Genomic DNA, 24718 nt, shown 5'->3' with positions numbered 1-24718 from the left:
AATGAAAAGATGTGCAGAAATAACAATAATCTGTATTTATGGAATCTTTAATTATGATCTTGGTACTGTATTTAGCAATTTATTTACAGTTTCTCATTAGATTAAAAAAAAAAAACCCTATCAATTAGAGGCAACTATTATGCTTACTTTATGAATAAGGAAACTCAACATCTAAAGGCTGTCCCATAGGTATCAATAAATGTGTTTTACTTATGCCCTTAAAGATTATGGATCATGGAGTAGGTTTTTCATTCCCCAAAATTAACTACAAAAACTTTTCTCCCTGTTGTAGCATTAGATAGATCATTCAGTTGTCGTATATACAAAGCTACAAAGGTAATGTAACAGAAAATCCCTGAGTAGGAATTGAAAACAAACTGGTGATATTTCCTGAACTTTGTTCCTGTTCTGTTGTAGAAATGGAGAACCAAAAAAAAAAAACTATTAAAAGTGGAACTTTCTTAGTGTCTTCTTAACATGGTATGTGTTATTTTAGGAGAGTTTGAGTGTTTGCTATATATGTGAGAAATCAACTTCAAGATTGTGTATGGAGTAAGTTTTTCATTCCCCCAAATGTTGTAGCATTAGAAAGATCACTGTTCATATATATATCAAGCTACAAATACACAATTGTGACTATTTGTGACTGAATATACAATCTTAAGGTTGACATCTCACATATATAGCAAGTTTGCTGAGTTAATATGTTTTAACAGAGAAAGTTAAGTCAAATTCACAGTTTAATAATGCATGAAGCATAATAGCATTTTAGTTGAGGATCCCTATCATTGTTAGTAAACTTTTACTTTTAAATGCAGTAAATTCTGAGGTCTTACATGGGAGTGGTTCAGATAGTCAAATGGCATATGAAGGTGGAATCATTTTTAAATGGTGTTGAGATGATGAGTTTTTGGTATGCACTTGCAAGGCTAAATGTATAATATAACTTATGGGAAAGAGTGATCCATATTCTAATTTCTTTAAAACTTGACAGGGAAAAACTACACAGTGATGAGTATTTGTGAAAATATATATGGCCTAAATGAATCTAAAATAAACAGGAAAGAGCAAATGTCCAATGACAGTAGAATGGGTGGATGAGTCTTAAAAATATAACAAGTGAAAGAACCAATTTTGAAAGACTACATATTATCTTGAAAAGTTTAAGGAGAAACTTTGGGGTTATATTTGTTTGTGGTAAAAGATAATCTTGGAGAAAATCAGGGAATGACAAATACAAAATTCAGTTTAATGGTTTTATTTTGTGGGAAGCAGATGAGATAGAGAAGAGGTGTGTGTACCCAAACAAATTGGTAGTAATGATCTAATTCATAAATTATGTGGTGAGTTTTGGGGTATTCATTTTCTTATGTTTCATAATTTTCATATCTTACATTTATTTAGTATGTACCACATACTACTAAAAATGCTTTTGAAAGGATTTAGAGATTACCTAAGTTTTCAATAAGTATAGTTTTCTCTACCTTCTGTTTGGTCCTTTGAATACTGCCTTAAAACAGAGGAAACAGATGAATTAAATAATTGTTGCTCCTAGTTTCTTTAGTTTCTTTCTTTCCTTCAAAATTTTCTTTCTGTGTAAAATGAGAGGCATTATAATTTTTCTATCTAGATGAAACCTTCACTTTTTTTTTTAAGAGTTGAAGTAGAAAATCGTGAACTTTGAAGTAAGAAAAGCCAAAATTGAAATCTTGGTTCTGTAAATTAGCCTTGTGTTCCTTAAATTGTTACTAAATGTTGCCATCAGTAAAATAGTTGCTCAGTAAATATGTATTAATTGAATGATAACATTGCTGTTTTGAAAAGATTTTATCCTGTATAAACATAATACATTCCATGTTTAGATTTGCATAATATTGAAATCAAATATAATGGCTTTTGCTATAACTGTCCCATTCAAGTGCTTTTTTTCTTCTTCATCTTTTCCTTTTTAAAGCTTCCTAATATCATTGCTAAGTCTTTGTAATTAGTGTACATCATCATGCTAATTCAGCCAAGGACATTTGATCAGTTAACTTTATTCTGTTTCAAACTATGAAATAAGATTACTTTTAGAAAACTGTTTCTCAGAGTAGAGTCCGTTCTGCTGATATATTTATACAAGTCTGAAAATTTTCCAAAAGAAGTTTAAAATACTATTTTTCCAAGATAAAAGAAAATGAATACAGGCACATTCTGGATCTGCTGAGCTCTTTTATTGAATTGCACCTATTTGGGTTTGTTTGTAGTCATACTGGTCTAATGTCAAGTGAAATTATTTTTATTTTGTGGGTTGATTTTCAAAATTCAGAGTTATACGGTTTCTTTTACTTAAAAGTTTTCTATAGTTTTAAGGAGGTTGGTAATATTGTTAGAAATTGCTACAATATGAAAAATATGAAATTTAGAAATGATTTTTCCCTGCTTGTAAAAGTATAATAGAGAACAGAATAACACAACCTTTGTATAATGGTATTAGTATAATGGTGTGATTCTCTAATATATAGAATAAAATTTTTTAAAGTCCTTATTGTTCCAAAAGAACTAGATTCTGCACAAATCAGATTTTTTATTGCATTGGTGAACTTGTAGGGAATTAAATCCCAAGGGATAAACTAAAAATAGCTGAAACTAAACTGTAAGGAGTAAGTATAGATGAAAGATGGGATTATCCTGCATGGAAAGTATATGTACATGTGTGTATACATATATAGGTATATATGTATTTTTTTCATGTTGCATTTGATAGACTTAGGGCTAGAGGCAAGGTAAGGAATATAAACTTGAGATTTAGCAATTAAGCTATGACAGGAGCTAAATGATACCTGGTTGGTATGGATCCTTTGGCTAGTGATGAAGTTAAAATATACATCTGTGGAGGACAGCATCCTCATTTTAGGCTCCTAGATTTTTCACAGGTTAAAATCACAGAATCACAAATAATCAAACATAGAAGCTTACAACCAAAGGTGAAAGTTAGAATACAAAATAACCAACAGATTTAAATTCCAAGGACTTTACAAAATTAATTATTACAGGTACAGTATGAGATAATTATTATAATGTTTAAGGAAACCAAAAGTGGAATCACAAAAATTGTCAGTTAATAACAAAATATTTTTTTAAAAAACACAGATTTTTAAACTAGGATGAGTAAATAGTTTAAAACACACACACACACACACACACACGTATACATCCAGTTGTGGAAATGAAAACTCAGTGCATAGGGTTATGTGTTATGTGTCAGAGTAGTTTGTATTGAATTAAATTTTCCATAGATAACAATTTTAAACTCTGGACAAAATATTAAAAACACCTGGAGCAACCATCACCTGGGAGAAATTGGACTGACCCTTGAAAGAAGGAAACTACAATGGACTGGGCTTGTGTTGATAGTGTTTAGACAAAAGTCAGTCCACGTTGTGTAGTACAGGTAGAACTCAACAGAAGTCAGTCCACGTTGTGTAGTACAGGTAGAACTCAACAGAAATCTCTTGTTTTTGCTGGTTTGAAGAGTCATAGGATAAATTTGAGATTACTAGACTTGCAGGAAAATCCTGTAAAGAGAGTAGTTCCAAATGTGATTGTAAATTACCTAAATCCTTGGTGGATTTCTGGGCCATGCATGGATTAGGGAAACTCCGTGAACCCTGTGAGGAAGCAACAGCTGGAATCCTGAAAAAATTGAGCAGAGATTTCAGCTGCTTCCCATTACAGGAAAAAACAAGAATTTAGTGTTTGAATTTAGTCAAGTTAAATGCCCAAACTCAGTACTTTCCAGGGTAAGATAACAGAGTTTAGGATTTCTGCATCATAGCATCTACAGTGTACCATATACATTAACATACTAACAGCCATGCAAACAACAACAGCTGCTGCTGGAAGAAAAAAAATTAAAAATTGACCCTAAGATAATGCAGATTTTACAGTTAGTATATGGGAGACTTTAAAGGACTTAGATAAATATGTTCAAGGATTTAAAGAAAAAACTGGTCATATAAAAGCATACCTGGGGAATCTCAAAGATAAATGGAAGCAAATTTTAAAAAAAGAAGCAGCAAATGGAAATTTTATATCTGAGAATATAATGTAACTGTAATGAAAATATTCATTCTATGAACTTTGTGGTAGAAGAAAAGGTCAGTGAACTTGAAGGTAGAAGAGTAAGAAATAATCTAATTAAAGGAATAAAGGGGAAACACAGATTTTCTACAATTTATGTAGCAATATCAAGTGGTTTAATGTGTAATTAGAATCACAGAATCAGAAGAATGGGAATGGAGCAGAAAATATATTTTTAAAAATTGTATATCCTAATTTCTCAATTTGCTAAAAATCATAAAAGTGCATATCCAAAGAAGTTCAGTAATTTCTAATTAAGGTTTAAAGTTAGTGTGCATAAACCTATATGTATAAGCACATACTTAATTTTTTTACATGTACATACATATAAGGGAAACTATTCAACTGAAAGCTAACTTGTCATCAAAAACAGTGGCATAAGTATCAATTAATGCCAGATTTTGATTTCTAATTACCACTTGCTCATTAAATAGAACCATCTTTCATTGGAGAAAAAGCTGAGTCCAAGTCAGAAAGTTTTTTGTATATATGCTAGAAAATAAGAAGGTGCTCAAGGAGTTATGAGTACATGAGGTAAATAGGAGCTACCATGAAGCATAGATGATTCTCTTGCAAATGTGGGACACTTAAACATAAAAATAAGTAATGATAGGAATGGCTTAATATCCATTGGCAAAAAAAAAAAAAAAAAAAAAAAAATGCATGACACTATATGCCGCAGTCTGGCTGGGCACAAATCACGAGCCACTGAAGCAGGAACAAACTTTATTTTTAAACTGCAGGAAAACACTTCACACAGCTCCCGGGGAATCCTCCCGAACGTGCCACGAGGCTTGTCCAGGAACCCCCAGCCGGAAATATCTCTCCCGGAAATCCCTCCTCCTCCACTTCCCCAACCAATGGGAACTCTCGGGGAATCCCCGGAAATCCCCACGAAAACTCCAAAATAGTGCGAGAACTCAAAAGTTGCGGCAGAGGTGGATAGTAATGCCTCGCCTGTCAATCAATACTGTTGGCAAAATGCCAGGGGCCATACAGACTCAGCCGTGGCTCTCAGCATCTCCCCCTTTTCGTTTAATTAAACAACAAGCAATGTGGCTTAGGGACCGTGCCTGTTAGGCAGTCCAATTCAACATATGGTCCTTACCCGTCATGGGATGAACTGACCTCTAGGCGTCAGCCTCCTGTCTTAGGTTGGTACCACTGCAATTGGATCATACCCGTCACTGACTACCGGTCCAGCATACAGCCATACTTGTGGATAGGCCTTTGCACCAGTGGGGGGGTGAGGTTCTTCGCCTCACCTCTGTTGGCCCCCAAATTTTAGACCATCACTAGTAGAAGGGAGGAGGATGCAAAATGCCATGACACTAAGCCAATTGAGGGCTCCTTTGAAAAATTGTACCACCGGTGACACCATCAGCAAAAATACTCCAGCACTACCACAATTCGCTGTACCAACAGATAGTTCACAATGCATACAAGTGATACATAGTCCAGGCAAGGTCTGCAAGCAATTCAAAGCAGAGGAATCTGTCAATATGTCCATTTCCTCCCAAAGTAAATCAACTCCTTAATTGAGCATTACTTGTGGAGTTGTTATTCATTGATGCATCAGTTTTTACAGTTTGTTGTGATAACTATCGAAGAAGCTGTAGTTGGTTTTATCTTTGTCTTCACCGGCACTGGGATGAAGATAGGAATTCTGGCAATGATGCTAAGAAAAAAATTATATAACATTCCAACAGGCACTAAGAAAACAATTTTTTGAACAATTTACATTATCCTGAACAGAATTATTAAATATAATGAGAAGGAAAGGTGAAAGTAAACAAACAGATCTGTTAACCTCCTATTTGTTCACATATTAAAACAATTTTCAACAGCTGTTTACCCAATCTAAATTATACCATTAAAATCACGTGAATAAAAAAATTCGGATCCATTTATTCATGAGCGCTCCTCATATATGATATATGGACATACGCACATACAGACATACAACACAAAACAGAAGTGTGCACACATAACATACAACACTTAAGACAATAGTAAAGGCCTTGAAGCTTTACCTAGGTGAAATCTCCATTGCAATGCTTAAAAACTCCACAGTCAAAAAATAAAACTGATCAGAAAAACATTAACCTAGGTCTGTATGAGCTCAAAAATAAAATAAAACTTTATGATGTGGGAAAAGGCAAATAATAAAATAAATATTGAAAAAAGCATCCTGGTTAATCACTGTCGTAGATGTAAGAATAGCCAAACTGGAGTTCTGGATATCAGCTGTTATGGATTTGAGTCAAATCATATTCCTTTTGGCCTGTAGAAATTGTTTTAGTTAATCTCTCTGGAATCCAAATCGGCTGCTGTTCTCCCTGTGGAAAAACACAAACAGAACCCCGACTCCAGACAATCACTGGGTCAGGACCTTTCCATTGTCCTGTTAGAATATCCTTCCAAAGTACCTTAGGCTTATGTACATTTTTTGGACACATATGCCTTTCCGTAGCACTAAGCCCTGAGGAATCCAAATTTAAAAAGTTTAGAGTAAAAAGGGTTATTTTAAGTTTATCTTTGGGTGACATATACCCCTTTCCAATTCCCTCTTTTTGCTTTAGTAAGTACATTTTAATAGTTTGATGAGCTCTTTCAACTATGCCTTGTCCTTGTGGATTGTATGGAATTCCTGTTATATGAGTAATGCCAAATGATGAGCAAAATTTTTTAAAAGAGTTAGAAGTATAACCAGGACCATTATCTGTTTTTAACTGTTTTGGAACGCCCACAGTGGCAAAATTTTGTAAGCAATGAGCTATAACATCTTTAGTTTTTTCTCCGGAATGAAGGGAGCCCATCAAAAATCCGGAAGAAGTATCAACTGTAACATGCAAATATTTTAATTTTCCAAATTGTGGCAAGTGTGTGACGTCCATCTGCCAAATATGGTTAGGTATCAGTCCTCTAGGATTGACTCCAAGATTAACTCGTGGTAAAAAGGTCACACAATTTTGACATTGTTTTATTATTTGTCTAGCTTGTTCCTTAGTTATTTTAAAGCGCTTTTGTAAAGTATTAGCATTGACATGGAACCTATTATGAAAATGTGTAGCTTCTTCTAGTGTAGAGAAAATATGTATGTCATGTGTAGTTTTATCTGCTAAATCGTTGCCCAAACTAAGGGCTCCAGGCAATCCTGTATGTGCTCTGATATGTCCTATAAAGAATGGATCTTTTCTGTCCCAGATTAGACTTTGTATAGCAGAAAACAAAGAGAAAACAGTAGAGGAAGGGGAAATCCTGCCAGCATCTTCAAGGGATACTATAGCATTAACTACATACTGACTATCAGAGAATAAATTAAATACAGAATCTTTAAACATCACAAAAGCTTGTAAAACTGCATTAAGCTCTACCTTTTGAGCTGATTGTTTGGGTACTAAAAATGTAAAAGTTTGATCAGGGGTAACTACTGCTGCTGTACCATTATTTGACCCATCAGTGAATACATTTGGAGCATTCATGATAGGGGTTTTTCTTGTCGTTTTTGGAAAAACTACAGGATTCGAAGACCAAAAAGACAACAAAGGATTAGATGGTAAGTGATTATCAAATGAAACATTAGATTTACACATGATTATTGCCCAAGTATTTAACTCATTAGATAACTCATCAATTTGATCCATAGTATATGGAGTAATAATTTTATTGGGAGAAATTCCAAACACTCCCTTTGCTGCTTTTATTCCTTTGAGTATTAATTGTCCTACAGCCTCAGGATACCTAGTAAGAATAGTGTTAGGAGAATAAGATAAATGTATCCACAATAATGGACCTTCTTGCCAAAATACTCCTGTAGGAATATTTTTTGTTGGTATTACAATAAATAATAAAGGCAAAGTTATATCTATTCTATCCAAATGCATATTTTCCATATATGTTTCAATAATTTTTAATGCCTTTCTTGCTTCAGGCGTTAACATGCGGGGTGAATTTGGATCTGATGGACCTTTTAGGATATCAAATAAAGGTCCCAACTCTCCTGTTGGTATGCCTAGATAAGGCCTTATCCAATTTATGTCTCCTAATAACTTTTGAAAGTCGTTAAGTGATTTGAGTTGATCTACTCGTATTTGAATTTTTGGTGGACGGACCATGGTTGAGGATAATAGAACTCCTAAATAATTAATTGGAAAATTTAATTGTACTTTATCTATTGCTATCTCTAGATTATAATTTTTTAATAAATTTGTAAGTGTGGCATAACATTCCAGCAATGTGTTTTTATCTTTGTGTGCTAACAATACATCATCCATATAGTGAAATATTTGTAGTTTAGGATTTTGATTTCTAAGTGGCTGGATTGCTTTGTTAACATAAATTTGACACATAGTTGGGCTGTTAGCCATCCCTTGAGGGAGTACTTTCCATTCATATCTCTGATCAGGACCTTCATGATTCAGTGCAGGGATAGTAAATGCAAAATGTGGACTATCCTCAGGATGAATTGGAATTGAAAAAAAAACAATCTTTAATATCTATAGCTAAAACGTACCAGGTTTTTGGCAAAGCAGACAATTGAGGAATCCCCGATTGAGCAGGTCCCATAATAACCATCTCATTATTAATGGCTCTTAAATCTTGCAATAATCCCCATTTACCAGATTTCTTTTTAATGACAAAAATGGGAATATTGTAAGGAGATACGGAAGGTTGTATATGTCCCTCCGCTAATTGTTGTTTGACCAGGTCATGGGCTGCTTGTATCTTTTCTTTAGTCAGGGGCCACTGAGGAACCCATACTGGTCTATCTGATTTCCAAGTAATTTTTATTGCCTCAGTGACCCCTTCTGAAAACCCAGTCCATGTCTATTTATTCCCTGATCTATTTGAATGGGTGCTGCTATGCCTTGTTCTCCTAATCTTTTTTCTTTCCTGAAACCTTGTCTAGCCCTAATAGTGGGCGCATTTGGATTGATGTTATTTGTTAATGTCAAACCTAATTGATCTAGGACATCTCGTCCCCATAAATTTATAGGAAGATGATCCAATACATATGGCTGTATAGTTCCTTCGCATCCTTTAGGATCCTTCCAATCTAATACCATTGCACTTCTATGGGGATTAGTTGCCACTCCTAGGCCTCGAAGCGTTTGAGTGGCTTGTTGTAACGGCCAATGTTTTGGCCATTCTTGACGAGATATGATGCTAAGGTCTGCACCTGTATCCAGTAGCCCATTAAATTCATGTCCTTGAATATTTAGTTTTAGCATGGGGCGAGAATCTAAATTTAAAGACAGCATAGCCCAATCTACACCTGTGGAGCCTAATCCCCTGGAACCTCTTTCTATAGTACTACTGGAAAATTTATCATGTAGGCTGGGTATTATTAATAACTGTGCTATTCTATCTCCTGGTGAAATTACTGATATACCCTTTGGAGAACTAGCTATAATTTTTATTTCACCTTCATAATTGGGATCAATTACCCCGGGACTTATCATAAGTCCTTTTAGCGTAGAAGAACTGCGTCCTAACAATAAGCCTACTGTTCCTTGGGGAAGAGGTCCTTTTACTCCTGTGGGAATGATTTGAACTCCCATCTCTGGAGTTAGTACTGCTCTGGCGGAGGCGCAGATGTCCAACCCTGCGCTCCCTCTGGTTCGTCTGATGAGAGATCTGATGGATAATGTGTCCTGGGCACTACCCTGATGGTGTTGCTGGGTTCCTCCATGGTGTTGCTGGGTTCCTCCAGTGCCCCGTACATTTGTGGTCGTGGGCCCCGGAGCATTGGGCCCCCCTGTCCGTTTTTTGGCAATGGAGCTCGATGCCTTTCTCCACGATATCGTGGGTAAACACTTGGTCCTTGTCTGTTTTTTGATAACGGAATACCCTCTATGGTGGTTTGAGAACGGCATTCATTAGCCCAATGTTTCCCTCTACGGCATCGTGGGCAAATACCCGGTATTCTATTCGTTTGATATCTAGCTTTTTTAAACCCTCCTCCTATGGGGCAACTCCTTTTAAAATGTCCTGTTTGATCACAATTATAGCATGTTTTTGGCCTGGCATCTAAAGCCTGTTGTACTGCTGCTAAGACTTGCCCTTGTTCATTAATGTCTCTACATAATTTAATATATGTGTTTAAATCTTCATGTCTCCATGGTCTAATGACCTCTCTGCAACAACGATTTGCTTGGTCATAAGCCAGTTGTTTTATAAATGGCATTGCCTGTTCTGTATCCCCAAAAATTCTGGAAGCTGCTTGAATAAGCCTATCTACAAATTCAGCGTAAGGTTCATTAGTTCCTTGTATTACCTTAGATAATTGACCTTGTAAACCTCCATGCCCCTGTAAAGTTTTCCATGCCCTAACCGCATCTACAGCAATTTGTGCGTATACGCCAGGATCATATTCAATTTGTTGCCGTTGACCCTCATAAGGTCCTTTTCCTAACAAGATATCTAGATTTCTTTGAGGGTAACCGGCTGCTGCATTTCGTCTAGCTGTCTCCCTGCAAAATTCCTCATTGGCAACCTTCCATAACAAATATTGTCCTCCATTTAGCACAGATTTACACATACTAGCCCAATCTGCTGGCGTCATGTCCAAGTTAGTAATGGATTCGACCATGCTTACAGTGAACGGTGCTTGAGGACCATAGGTTGTTACAGCCTCCTTTAACTGCTTCACTGTTTTGAAATCTAAAGCACGGTGAATTCGCTGCCCTCCTGCCTGCTCAAGTACAGGGCATGCTAATCTTTGAGGTCCTGTCTCAGGATCCCATCTATCAACTACGGGGTTTGAGGGCCACTCAGCTATCTCCATAGGGGGAGCTGTTGGTTGAATTACGCTCTCTGATGATAGAACGGTGTTAGTAGCAGCCTCCTGTTGTAGCTTTTTCCCTAATAGCTGTTTCTCCTCTAAGCTTTCTTCCTTTAAATTTTCTTCCTCTGTCTGACTAGCTTGAGAGACCTTCTCTTTTGCTTGATCTAAAATGTCTTTCTCCATGGTCTGAACCTCTAACAATTTACTTAACACTCTTTCAGTTTGTTTTTTACTAATTTCTAATCTGTTATAAAGATAACGCAACCCAATAAGATAACACAAAACAAAACCGAAACAGAATGAAACAAAAACGGAACAAAAAATCGTTGTATCAATTTTCCTATTTTCTTGATATGTGCATTTGTGGTCTATTTCTATCTCTTCCTCAGGGGCGAACAACTTCAAACCTTGAGCCAACCATTTTTCCCAATCTGCCTGAGAAAATTCTAGGGATAGGCAGCTTGAAACAAACACAAAACAAATCAAAACAAGAACACATTGTTTTTTAAAATGGTCACCCATTCTCTCGCCTTCCCTTAGGGGCAAGCAATTTCACTTACCCCGAAGCTTCAGACGTTCCCCGCACGGGCCACCAAATGCCGCAGTCTGGCTGGGCACAAATCACGAGCCACTGAAGCAGGAACAAACTTTATTTTTAAACTGCAGGAAAACACTTCACACAGCTCCCGGGGAATCCTCCCGAACGCGCCACGAGGCTTGTCCAGGAACCCCCAGCCGGAAATATCTCTCCCGGAAATCCCCACGAGAACTCCAAAATAGTGCGAGAACTCAAAAGTTGCGGCAGAGGCGGATAGTAATGCCTCGCCTGTCAATCAATACTGTTGGCAAAATGCCAGGGGCCATACAGACTCAGCCGTGGCTCTCAGCAACTATATAGTGATATAAGTGAATAAAGGGAGAAGAGAGATCTCTTCCCTGGAGTAGAACGTTAGTTAATAAATATAAACTCCTCAAGTTATTACACTTTCAGAAGGAATCCATAGGGGATTTAGTCCAAGAAATGCATAATCTGATCATGGGGAAATATTACATAAACCCAAATGGAGAATATTATACTAATATTATACTACAATTAAAATGACTTGTACTCTTGAAAAAAAAAGTCAAGGTCAAGGAAATCAAAGAAAGGTTGAAGAATTCTCCTAGATTAATGGAAACCAAAGATATGGGATAATTAAATATAAAGAGTGATCCAGGATTGGATCTTAGACATGGAGAGAAATTGATTATACAGAATATTATTAGTACAAATAATAAAATTTGAATATAGACTTGATAATAATGGTATGATACATTTTTTAATTTTGTATTTATGTAAAAGAATGTTTTCATGTTTAAAAAAACACATGGGAATGATTATGGGTAAGGGTGTACTATGCCTCTAACTTATTTTAAATGGTTCAGAAAAAAGTCTGCATATATAACATTTATATGTATGTGTGTTGAAATAATGTTAAATGGAACAAAATGTAAACAATAGTGAATCTGTATAAAGGATAAGAAGAATTTTTATTGCAACTTTTTGAAAGTATAAGATTATATAAAAAGTAAAAATTTACCCTAAATTTATTGAAGTTTCAAAAAATTTAATGGATGAATTAAATAGTAGGTTAGACACAACTGAAGAAGGAATTAGAGAACTGGAAGATAAATCTAAAGAAATTGCCCAAAATGCATAAAGAACAATAATATGAAAAAGGAGGCTAGAGATATCAAACATAAAGTCTAAAAATAATTTTCTCTTTAGTAATTTAAGACTTAGAAAAGCATAATGGAGGAGAGGGAATATTTGAGGAAATTATGGATTAGAATTATTTATGTTAAGCACATAAAAATTTGCAAAAGCTAAATATTTGTTTCTTTGAGACTAAGTTTTAGATAAAAATAAATGCAATTATTTAAATGATTAATTTATATGATACCTTTGTTCCGTTGCACTTTGGGGTTCCAAACATGAACAAATACTGTACTACCTAGTATTAATTTTAATGGAAGAGATAGTTCAATAAGCATTTTTAGAACTCATAACCCATCATTTAACTGACGAGGTATTAATAATGTAAATAATTTAGTCTAGCGAGGAAAAATACATAGATTATTTTAACATAAGTTTAGTAAAAGGGTCATGAACAGCTGCTATTGACTGCAAACTAGACAGCACCAGATAAAACTTCTTAAGATGATTGTGTTGAAGTCTCAGAAATAGGGTAGACATTAGCAGTAGTTTTTTATGATTATTTTTATGTTGTAGAATAAAAATTCATACAGAAAAGTACATAAAATATCACCCATCTATCATGTTTTAATTCTGTTAGACCTAGTTGAGCCCTTTCAATGGAAACTCCTCTAAAGGGCAAACTTATATCCTTTCTTCATTTGTAGGTACATATAATCTACATGTACAAATTATCTATAGTATATGTAAACTTTTTGCAGAAGGAATATTAATGAATATTTTATTGCATATTAAGGAATATCCATTCAGGAGTAAAATGGTCTTAACTGTATTCCTCATTTTATTCAACCAAAAAAAATCTCATTTTTCATCCTCTGGTGTTAATATTCCTAAATGTATTCATTTGACTTCTGTAAAATTTTTTTTCATTAATCTTTTGACATCATAAACATATGTTGCCCAGGACAACTTTTGTCATGAAGAATAACAGGATTAATCATTTACTTAGATACTTCACATGGTGCCCATACTTTTGCATGTAATAGGTTGGTGTTGCCCTCACCTATGCCATGGTAGAGATTTTTTATGTGACCATTAGAAATATTGAACATAAAGGAGCATAAACTTGAATGAAACAGAAAGGTTATAGAAGATTCTTCTCCCTTTTTTACCTGTACTTGGAATGGAAAGTAAATCATTTCATATATCTCAATTTATACTTAAGAAGTCACATGGGATGTGAATTTAGCCATTGCCTTTCATCAAAGGATTTCTAAGCATCTCATGATTATACTCAATAATCCTCTAAATACTCTTGTGAAGTTAGTAGCTGGCAACATTATTGTGTCCATTATAGTGAGGAGTAAATGGAAGCACTGAAATACTAAGCGATATTTTTATCTTCCACTCAGAAATTTCTTACTACTTTACAGGCCAGTATTATCATCAACTTTATGAAGCTTAGTGAGATTATGTGATTTGCCCAACCTTACAGAAGAATTTGGCATAGCATCAAAGCTCCCTGAGTCTTATCTGCTTTGCTAAGTTTATTCTTCACCCCCTATTCCTACTCTCAGCTCTGTCACTCAAAAATCATGTTTAATCTAATGTTTTAAAACTTCTATTTTAAAAAAAAGAACCTCAAATCATATAATTTTGTGAGCTTCTAAGAGTTCATTTCTGGTTCTTGGTTAGGAATCAAATGATAGCTTTTTTTCCCCTAGAATAATTTCTTTAATATTGAAATTGATGTTAGTAACATAAAGCTTTTCTACTCAATTTATTCTGATCAATCAGAGAATCTTACTCAGGGTACTACCATGTAGTAAGCTAAATTAAAAAGCGGAGGATCTTCTTAGTGAATAATTTATGGTAACTCTACAAAGAGAGTTACTGTCTCTCCTCTTGATATAAAATTGCATGCAAAATGTTTTTTTATCTTTTGAGAATTCCAACAACAATAATTCTGGTAGGTTTAGTCAGTCTAAACCTAGTGTGCCTAAAGATGGAATATAATATTTAAATTATGGGCACAGGGAAATTTGGGTAGCTTGGAGTGAGAAGTTACCTACAGATGATGTACGATTACCCCTAAAAGGGAGGTATATTTATATTTTTGTGCAGTCATCACCACCAGCCATCTTCAAAACTTGTTTCATCTTGCAAAATTGAAACTACACCCATTAACAGTAATTTCCTATTTCTCCCTTCCTCTGGCTCCTAGCAACTACCATTCTGTTTTCTGTATCTATGAATTTGACTATTCTTATATGAGTAAAATCAAGCAGTATATTTTCTTTTATGACTGGCTTATTTTAGTTAGAGTTGTGTCTTCAAAGTTTATCTGTGTTGTAGCATGTGCCAAATTTCCTTTCACTTTTAAGGCTTAATAATATATTCTATTGTGTGTGTGTGTGTTTGTGTGTGTGTATATGAATGATACATTTTATTTATCCATTTAACTGTCACAGGACATTAGATTGCTTCTGCCTTTTGGCTACTGTGAACAATGCTTCTGTGAATATTGTTATATGAATATTTACTCAAGTTCTGGCTTTTAATTCTTTTGGAATATGGAATTACTGGATCATATGGTAATTCTAATTTTAATTATTTGAGGAACTGCCAATTGTTTTCTATAGCTGCTGCACCATTTAACATTCCAGTCAGCAATGTACAAAGGTTCTGATTTCTCCATATCCTTACAGCTTTTGATATTTTCTTTTTTATAATAGCCATGCTAATGGACATGAAGGGGTATCTCCTTGTGAACATGGGTTATATTTCCCTAAGGATTAAGGATGTTGAGCATTTTTTCATGTTGATTTTTGGCCACTTGTGTGTGTGTGTGTAGTGTGTATATCTTCTTTGGAGAAAGGTATAATTCAAGTCCTTTCCCCATGTTTTTGTGTCCATTTTTTTAAACCAAGATAGCAGTCACAGGAACCAGATATAACTTTACAGGACTACCAGAAATATATCACTTGTAATTGTTAAGTAATAATGGTAGGAAAGAAATACATATTTTAGAAAAATATTTCTCTCATATTTAATCAAATTTTTGCTTATTCTTTATATTTTTTCTGTCTCGTATATTTTTATTAACATCATCCTAATTCATGTAGCATCATCTCATCCTTATATTATAATTGTTCATGGGTAGAGGAGTGCCTGTGTATAATAGGTGCTTATTTTAATGATTGTTATCTCAGTAGGGTTCATTTCTAATAGAATGGTAAGAATAAGGTCATAAATTCCTCTGGTAGATTTGTCCTTCTTTACCTGTTTTTCAATTCCCTCCCTGCAATTCAACAAAGATTTACTATGCACAGGACTGAGATTGTGACAGTAGACGGGTTTCACAAATTCTTTTCCCTGTAGACAAACTAAGCAATTTCTTAAATTTATTCTAGTTTTGCCTATTAAATCTTTTTAGGGTACTTATAAATATTACCAACTTTGGGTTATTAAATGCCCCAGTTATCTGAATTGTACATTACCCTTAATGAATGAATCATGTTTTTAGATTTCTCACCAAACATAAAGAGGGAGATGACAGCCTATTTTAACTCAGCTCACTTTCTTATTACTTTTATATATTTTTCCATGGGCTTTCTAAATCCACTAAGACCTAATCTGGAAATCTTTTTAAGTTCAAGCACTGTGTTGCTTTCTTTAAAAATCAACCACTGATTATAAAATGATAATATTTTGAACAATTAGTATCAGGGTAGGCTTTGTGTTCTTTTCTAAAAGGACATCTTTTAGATGCTGCATCTTAGCATCATTTAAAAACAAATAATAAGAAAATTCTGCATTGTATAATTTTAGTTTTTGATTATACTTTTGAAATATGAAAAACAGAACACCTCATGTACTAAATAGGTCTATATATATTCCAAAGCTAAATACTTTTTTAAATGATTTGCCATTTTTATTTACTAATACCTGTGTTCTCACTTCATTGAGAATACTTGTTAAATTGTTTTTGTTTGTTTGTTTTTTTCAGTGCTAGGAATTGAACCCAGGATCTTACACATTCTAGACAAGTTTCTTACCACTGAGCTATATCCCCAGCCCCTAAACCAAATTTAAATTGACTTCTAAAAGATACAATTATTTAAAATAATTTAGTCTCAAGAAATAATGTTGTGATTGAATTATGTAAATATAATAGCAAAATTAAGTAAACCTTCTTTAGATATTTATTTTTGTATTTATTATTTACTGCTCAATAATTTTCATAGATTGACCCATCTCTTTCATTTTTTTTCTTATTCCTATATGATGTTTATGAGTCACCAGTTATTTTTGAATAGTCATCTTCTAGAATCTATACAAATTTGGGGGGTTCTGTACTTCAACACAATCTTTTGCATAATATCCCAATCCTCTAATAGTTCAAATAATTTAATTTCTGTTTCTCAGGGATCAAGAAAGTACTTTTAATGCTGCATTTGTCACTGGGAAAGCTAGTTTAATTTATACTGACCTTTTTCTCCTTTGAGCATTTAGTCTGCATTCAATAAAATGTTGATGATTGCTCTTTAGAAGACAGCTGTACGAAATAAAGTATTATAAATATTCGGCTTTCCTTTCTAAGCATTGTCACCAACAGCTGGGCTTCCAGTTTAACAGAACAGATTTTGCACACAGAGAGCCTGGCATGTTCCTGAATCAGTTTAGTGAAGGAAACAAAAAATAGTTTCTTATGGATTGGGGACTTATAAAGACATAGAGCATCTGTTCCTCAGTTAAGTCATAGTCTGGTTGCACTGAATCATGTTTAATGCTAGAATAATGTGCAAAACTTTTTTCACCTTGCTCATACCTTTAACACATGATGCGCTATTTCTGTTTCATAGTACAAATCATATACTTTGAACATCTCTATTGATGGTATGTAAATTATTTTGCTCTTATGTAAATTATTTATCTTTCAAATTTGTTTTTCAAAGCAGATAAATATACTAATTTTTCTAAGAGTTTTAATACTATGATTTTAAATTGTTAGTGCATGTATGTCAAATTATGTATATAAAAACATGGTTCATTTAAATATTTAATTATGATCCCATATTGAAATATGCTATTAAAAACAAACCACTCATAAATAATTGCTGTCTTTATATGATATTATGCTTTAACAAGCAATATAAAAATTAGTAAAAGTAACTATAATCTTTGCTTATATATCTTACCTTTAAATATGTGCCTTCTTTATGTATGTCAAATCTAAGACTTCTTTAAATATTTCCTTTGCAGTGTTAAAAGATCACTGAAATTGGATGATCAGCTAGAAGAAAACGTAAGTATTTGATCAAGAATTTGTGATTGCCTAAGACTATGTTTTTAATTTGTATCCACTTATTTACCTTGCTAAATATAAAAATTATCAAGAAACCATGTGACACAGTTGTGATTGGTATATCATTTTCTACATATAAAATGGTTTTTATAAATTTTTATGATTTTTTTATAAATCTAAGTTTCTGGCAAGCTTGGGGTATTTACTTAAGAAGTAAATTATTTAGAAACCGTAATAAAATAAATTACTAGAAATTAGTTTCTAGAAAAAAATAATCTGCCACTTAAGTTGATAAGAAACAATATGGAATAATGACAATACTTTAACCTATATACTATAATCTAAAGTGAAATCAAAACATTAGCAGCATTTTCACATCACAAATGTAATTATCTCCCTCAGCTATTATGATATGGCTTAAACAATAAAGTTCTAACATTGTAACAAATTTCACCATAGTTATCACAATAAAAATAAAATTGTACTATTGTTATTACTTTTTGTAAGTCTACTCAGAGCACATTCCCAATGCCAGCATGTTATGACATATGTTAGTTTATTATCTTTTCATATCAACTATGGATCTAGATACAAACACTAATACTGAAATACTTAGGACCTCAATAATCATCAGTGCAAGTAAACTGGTGAGAAAGTAAATTAAGACAAATAGCTAGTCAATAAATGGACCTGTTCAAAATCTCATACAAGAATGCCATTTCAAGAAATGGGTTTTATGTGGAATTTCCTTTTGAAAGACTCACTGGTATTTAACAAAACAAAATTCAGCATTTTAAAAACTTCCTAGATGCTTTTTTAAAATTTTTGTACAAAGGTGGCAGAATACTGCAATGACACTAAAAAAAATCATTAACAGTATAATTAGCAATTTAGAGTACCATTATCCAACTTGTTCTGTGCAGAATGCAGCTGTGACTGTAATTCTGCATCTGTTTCTTTGGTCAGAATGGTATTTTGGTAGATGAGTAGTCCAGCTTGAAATGAAATACATTTCTTTCCTGCCCCAAAGCTATTCTTTGGGAGATGGTAACAATTATTTAAATAGAAAAGAATGACCATTACAGAATCCATTCTCTTCATGAAGCACAACTGTTGTCATGGCAGGCTTTCTACCCATTTTTTCTTCAGATGAGAATGTGTCAAGGTAACCAGTGCCACAACTAATGTCCTACATTAGAAAAATTGCATTGTTATATTTGATCCAGTTCTGTACTTTTAAAAAATTAACTTTGAATGTTAACTCAGATTCTTCACTTGCTATTGACCTATTCACATTTTTCTAGTTCTTCAATGATTCAATCTGAGCATGTTGTGTATTTCTGAGAATTTGTCCATTTGATCTAGATTCTTTATTAATAGAATCATTCATAGTATCTTTTCATAACTGCTTTTATTTCTACAAGGTTAATTCACGTTGAACATCACTAATCTGAGAATTCAAATCTGAAATGCTCTTAAATGCTCAAGCAGACTTGGAGCTGCTACCCTGGGATTGCTTCTGTACCTGAGAACACAGTACAGAAATTAGTACCTTAGATTACAATGGGCAAAAATATGAGACAAATATTTACATTAAGAAAAAAAATTAAAGTGCCCAAGATGCATGATTTGTATACATCTAGTACATGTGGCCGCCTGAAGAAAGCGGAACCAAGACAAAATTATTCAAAGGAGCAAAAAGAGTCATAGCAGCCTGGAATGGAATTGGAGTGAACTTAGAAGCTGCAGGTCTATCCCTTTTTGCCTGTCATCACACCCATTGCTTGGGTCAGTTCCCAGCTCCCTATCCCAAGAATGGTTTATAAGAAGACACATGGAAAAGCCCTCTCTAATCTACCTGAGAGATCCCCTCCCACAGAATGTAGTGACTTGAAAAATTGAGCCATTAGTTTGGTGTCATGCTTGTTTTTTTCATTCTGGCATAGAAAACAATATTAATGCCTTCTTTAAAAAGAAAACACTTCCCTACTCAAGACACTTTATAAAGCCAAAGGTTTTGGGAGTGGAGCCTCACATAAATTATGCAGGTTTAGAGATTTTCCACAGAAACCTTCTTTCATATTTGAAATAGCATGGTTGAAATTCCCATGCCTTATTTCTTTCCCCACCAAAAGACAAAGAGGGTGATGTTAGAGATCCTGGCCCAAGACACCTGACTGTGCCAGCTGCCCACTCCCTGTCCCATCCTACTGTTTCTACTCTTTGCTAGTTAAGTGAGGGAATATATTCATTAAGTGGGGAAATTAAAGTTCAGATGAGTGTCATGTCCACGATAGTATACCTAGTAGGCAGCAAGACCATTAAATGAGCCCAAGACTTCATATCTAGTATTCTTTCCATATACCACAGCTGTTTTCCCTTTAGTATAAATGTTTAAGTACTTCATGAGTCATTTTTCATTTTAGAAATTCTTATTTCTAGTACTGTTTTGGTTTATATTATTTTTAACAGTTGTCTAAATTTATTAAACATTTTTAAATATTGGGTCAATTCACTGGGGGGGGGTGAAAAGACTGTCTTTAATAAGTGGTATCTATATGGAAAAAATTAACCTCAATTCATATACAAAAAATTCTTATTTTATACAAAATTCATTTATACTTAATGTCTCACTTCATAAACAAAAATTCACCCAAAAACAATTATAGATATAAAGCCAAAAGCATAAAGCTTCTGGAAGAAAACATAAGAAACTATATTGGTGACCTTAGAGTAGGCAAAAATTTCTTAAGACCCCCAAAATTCTAACTATAAAAGTTGATAAAATAGACTTCATCAAAATTAGAACTTTCTGCTAACCAAAAGACAACACTAAGAAAATGATGAGCCATGGATGGAGAAGAAAATATCTGTTATGTATGTGTATGTGTATATATATTGCAAAAGACTTGTGTTCAGAATATATCAATTAAAATGAATAAATAAAAGTGCAAAAAATGTTCAATGACATTAATCATCAAAAATATGAATTAAAGCCAGGCATGAAGGCACATAGCTATAATCCCAGTGACTTAGGCAGCTGAGGCAGGAGGATCACAAATTCAAAGCCAACCTCAGCAACTTAGCCAGACCCTGAGCAACTTAGTTGAGATCCTGTCTCAAAATGAAAAACAAAAAGGGTTGGGGACGTGGCTAAGTGGGTAAGCACACCTGGGTTCAATCCTTAGTACCAAATAATAATAATAATAATAATACAAATAATAAAGTAAAAATGAATTAAAGTTACAAAGTGATATTACTATTCCCACAGATTAGATTAGCTAATGAACTGTATTAAAACAATTTTTTAAAAATCTTTTTTAGTTAACACAGTAGCATAGGTAAAGGAAACAAAAACCACTAAAGGCTGGTGAGAATGTAGCACAATTGAAACGCTCATATATTGATGGGGGTTTTAAATGAAACAAACATTTTGAACTGTTTTTTAACTCTTTTTATATATGTGAAATTAGACCCAAACCATAATATAAACTCAAAATTTCACTCCTTACTATCAAAGAAATAAAATCACCAAAAGATGTGTACAAAAATGTTCTTAGTAACTTAATTTGTAATAGTTCCAAACTGAATATATTCATAAACAAGAAAATGGAAAAGCAAATCTAATATATTTAAAAAATAAGAATGTTGCTTAACAATAAAAAGAGCACATTACCAACGTGTACAACAAAATAGATGACCTCAAAAACATGTTAAGCAATAGAAGCCAAACACAGAAGATATATACTTCATTTATATGAAGTTCAAAAATAAGCAAAACTATGTGTGGTTATTGGAATTAAAAAGTGATTACCTCTAGGCTGATGAGTGAGATTTGGAAGAGGATACAAAGGAACCCTTCTGGGATGATGAAAATGTTATATATCTTAGGTGGTGGTTGCATCAGTGTATACAGTTGTCAGAACTCATCAAGCTAAAGAAGATCTGTACATTTTATTGTATATAAATCATACTTCAGTAAACAAAAAAAAATCTGGGTAGAATTTACTTCATATTCTGAAAAATAAAATAATGTATAAAAACACAATCGGCAATAGCCGTGAAAAACTTTCATAAATTTCTTGAGGCCAAGCATAGTGGTACAAGACTATGATCCCTGCGACTCAGGAGACTGAGGCAGGAGGATCTCAAATTCAAGGCCAGCCTGGGCAACTTAGAAGACCCTGACTCAAAATTTTTAAAATTTAAAATGGGCAGGGGGTGTAGCTCAATGGTTAAGCACCCCTGGGTTCTAACCCTAGTACTGGGCAGAGTGGGGAAAGCTTGAGAATAAAGTGCAGAGTACAATAATAATATCTTTAATATTAAAATTAATACTTAATATCTTAACATTATGGAAAAATAATGAGCAGAAATAGAAAATCCAGTGTATAAACTTTTTAGCCACAGTTTTGTTTTTCCTCTTTTTTCTCCTGTTAAAGGAGAAAATTCTAAGGTGAAATTTACATGTCATTAAGTTCACAGATAGTATATAATTCAGTGAGTTTTACAAATGTGTAAACTTGTGTATCAAATACCGAATCAAGAAATAGAGCATTTCCATTACCACAGATTTAACATGTTTTTTACTTGCTATCATAGTAAAATCTCTGAGATAAGTGCAAAATGCTTCTGTTCTCTGTAGCCATCACAAAAACAGCAACAAAACCCTAATGTCTTATAGAACCATTAATTTGGCAGCTGATTAGTTAGTTGATATCTATTACTTTTCCAGGAACCCAAGACCCAGAATATGAAAGTGCCTAACAAATATTACTTAATTAGTAGTATTAGTGCATAATAATTATATCTTAGTTGGGACATTCCCAGTAACCTAATTAGCCAGTATAAGGTTATTTTTTAAAATTTTTATTTGTTCTTTTTAGTTATACGTGACAGTAGAATCTATTTTGATGTATTTATACCAACATGGAATATATCTTATTCTAATTAGGATCCCAGTCTTGTGCATATACATAATGTTGAGATTTACTGTGGTGCATTCATATAGAAGTTCATTTTAAGGTTTTTGAGAATTATCTCCCTTTCGCTGCCCTTTTGTTTCTGGTTATCCATATACCTACAGTACTTGTATTTTAAATATTTCAGTGACACCATAGACTGGTAATTTATAATAATAGCAGATCATTTATATCCCATTTTTTATCTGTGAAAGAACCCTTAGTTAGTACTTTCTAGACTGTTTATAATAGGTAAAAAATCAATAAAATGCAGGCACCTTTTTGGTAGAATATGCTTTAAACAAGGTGATGAAGCAAGCTACAATTCGTAAAGAATATTGAAGTAGAATGTCATATTTGAAATTATAAAAAGAACATTGATTTTTTTTTAAGGCAGGAAAATCAATGCCCAAATTTTAGTTTTACTAATGTATAAGTTTGACCTCTTTATAAAATGTACCAGGCTATTTGGGCTGATTATAGGCTGAATCTTTGAACATGGCATTTTGTTACTGTTGTTTTTTAGTAGTTTATGTATGTATTTGCCTCACTTTAAAAATACTGAGTCAGTAAATATTAGAAGCAGTTGTAAATTATTATAGAATTGGTTGTGACATCTGTCTCCTTGAATTTTGTTTACATCTTGAATTGGTTTCCCTTTTTTAGGGGAAAACTGGTCCTCTCTCCATTTCTTTCTGTTTTTCCAAAGGGTCTGGTAGCACTCATCCTTGCTTAGTGGAAAGACTGCTGGTTTCTCAGTTAGCAGCTCAGTCTTCCTCAACCCTGGGCTTCTTAATTCTCCCTGTCATGGGAGACTAAGAAGTAAGCCAAGTCCTTTGAAGTTTGGAGGATGGCAAAATGAAATTCTTAGATGAACTCTAGGATCACTTTTAAACATCTTCAGAGATATAAAGTTAGAAGATTTTGGTAAAACCTTGAGGGAAAAAAAATTTTGTTATGGCTTTGTGTATACCAGTAGGGACCAAACATAAAATATATCATTTGCTGAAGAATATTTAGTAGGAGAGTAGGGGAAGATAGATTTTTCAATTTTTCCTCTATGTATCATAATCGTAGACAGACATGTTCCTTTTAACCAACGCAAATGACCAAAAAATAAAACCAACATGGAATATAGAAAAAAGTGAAGACTCACTATTTCTAAAGTGATGCAGATACATACATGTGTACATGCAGTTATTTTCTGAAAGCTAGAAAACCATTTTCAAGAAGAAATGTATTATCTACAGTTGTAATGTTTAGACATTTGGCAATTGAATAAAATAATTTTATGGTGAAAATAGGAAAACAGATGGATATAAATGTATATTAGAGGAGTGACTTTCATTTCTTGTACATACACAGTGAAATTGTTCTGAGCAATAAATTCTTGGAAAAATAAAGTACGGGTTGGATAAATGTCATAGTTTATGACTGACTACATATAAACAGGTGAAAACTCAAGATGGAGAGGTAACCACCTGATAAAGAGACTTAAAACCTTTCACCCCATGAAAAAGATTGCCTTAGAATTATAACTTCATATTATAGTTTGATATTTTAAGAAGGATATTGGTTACATTTGTGCCTATTGTGGATATGTAAACTAAAGAAAGAAATGCCTTTTTATTCCCCAAAACACAGAAATATTTATCATTTAAAATTTCAACTATAAAATTTTTTGATACTGTAGATTCTGAAACTAAATATGAAGATTAATGGAAAAGGTGACACAGCCACCATTTTTGCCATGTGTCCTAAAAATAGAGGTTATTTGGCCATAAAGAATTACATATCTGTTTTAAGTCAGCTACTAAAGTTTAGTTCTACAATGTTGCCAT

General features: G+C 33.5%; 2 protein-coding genes across 3 annotated transcripts in view; one reads left to right on the top strand and one right to left on the bottom strand.

Annotated features, from left to right (window-relative positions):
* Itgb3bp (integrin subunit beta 3 binding protein) overlaps positions 1 to 24718 on the top strand; it is a 58523-nt gene that overhangs the window by 914 nt on the left and 32891 nt on the right. For both annotated transcript variants that reach the window (XM_071617910.1, XM_027949520.2), the window contains exon 2: positions 17874 to 17916. In XM_071617910.1, the coding sequence (XP_071474011.1) occupies positions 17874 to 17916 (43 nt within the window). The remainder of the gene's footprint in view (positions 1 to 17873; positions 17917 to 24718) is intronic.
* Positions 11436 to 24718, bottom strand: part of Alg6 (ALG6 alpha-1,3-glucosyltransferase) — a 94375-nt gene continuing 81092 nt past the window's right edge. The window contains exons 15-17 of the transcript XR_011708853.1: positions 17810 to 17904; positions 17101 to 17280; positions 11436 to 11543 (exon numbers count right to left, since the gene is read on the bottom strand). The gene's annotated coding sequence lies outside the window, so the exon portion shown is untranslated. The remainder of the gene's footprint in view (positions 11544 to 17100; positions 17281 to 17809; positions 17905 to 24718) is intronic.

The sequence above is a fragment of the Marmota flaviventris genome, chromosome 10 (genome assembly GCF_047511675.1).
Source record: "Marmota flaviventris isolate mMarFla1 chromosome 10, mMarFla1.hap1, whole genome shotgun sequence".
In the NCBI taxonomy this organism is placed as follows: Eukaryota; Metazoa; Chordata; class Mammalia; order Rodentia; family Sciuridae; genus Marmota; species Marmota flaviventris.
The sequence above is the reverse complement of the archived record's forward strand: the minus strand, read 5'-3'. Positions and strand labels throughout refer to the sequence as shown.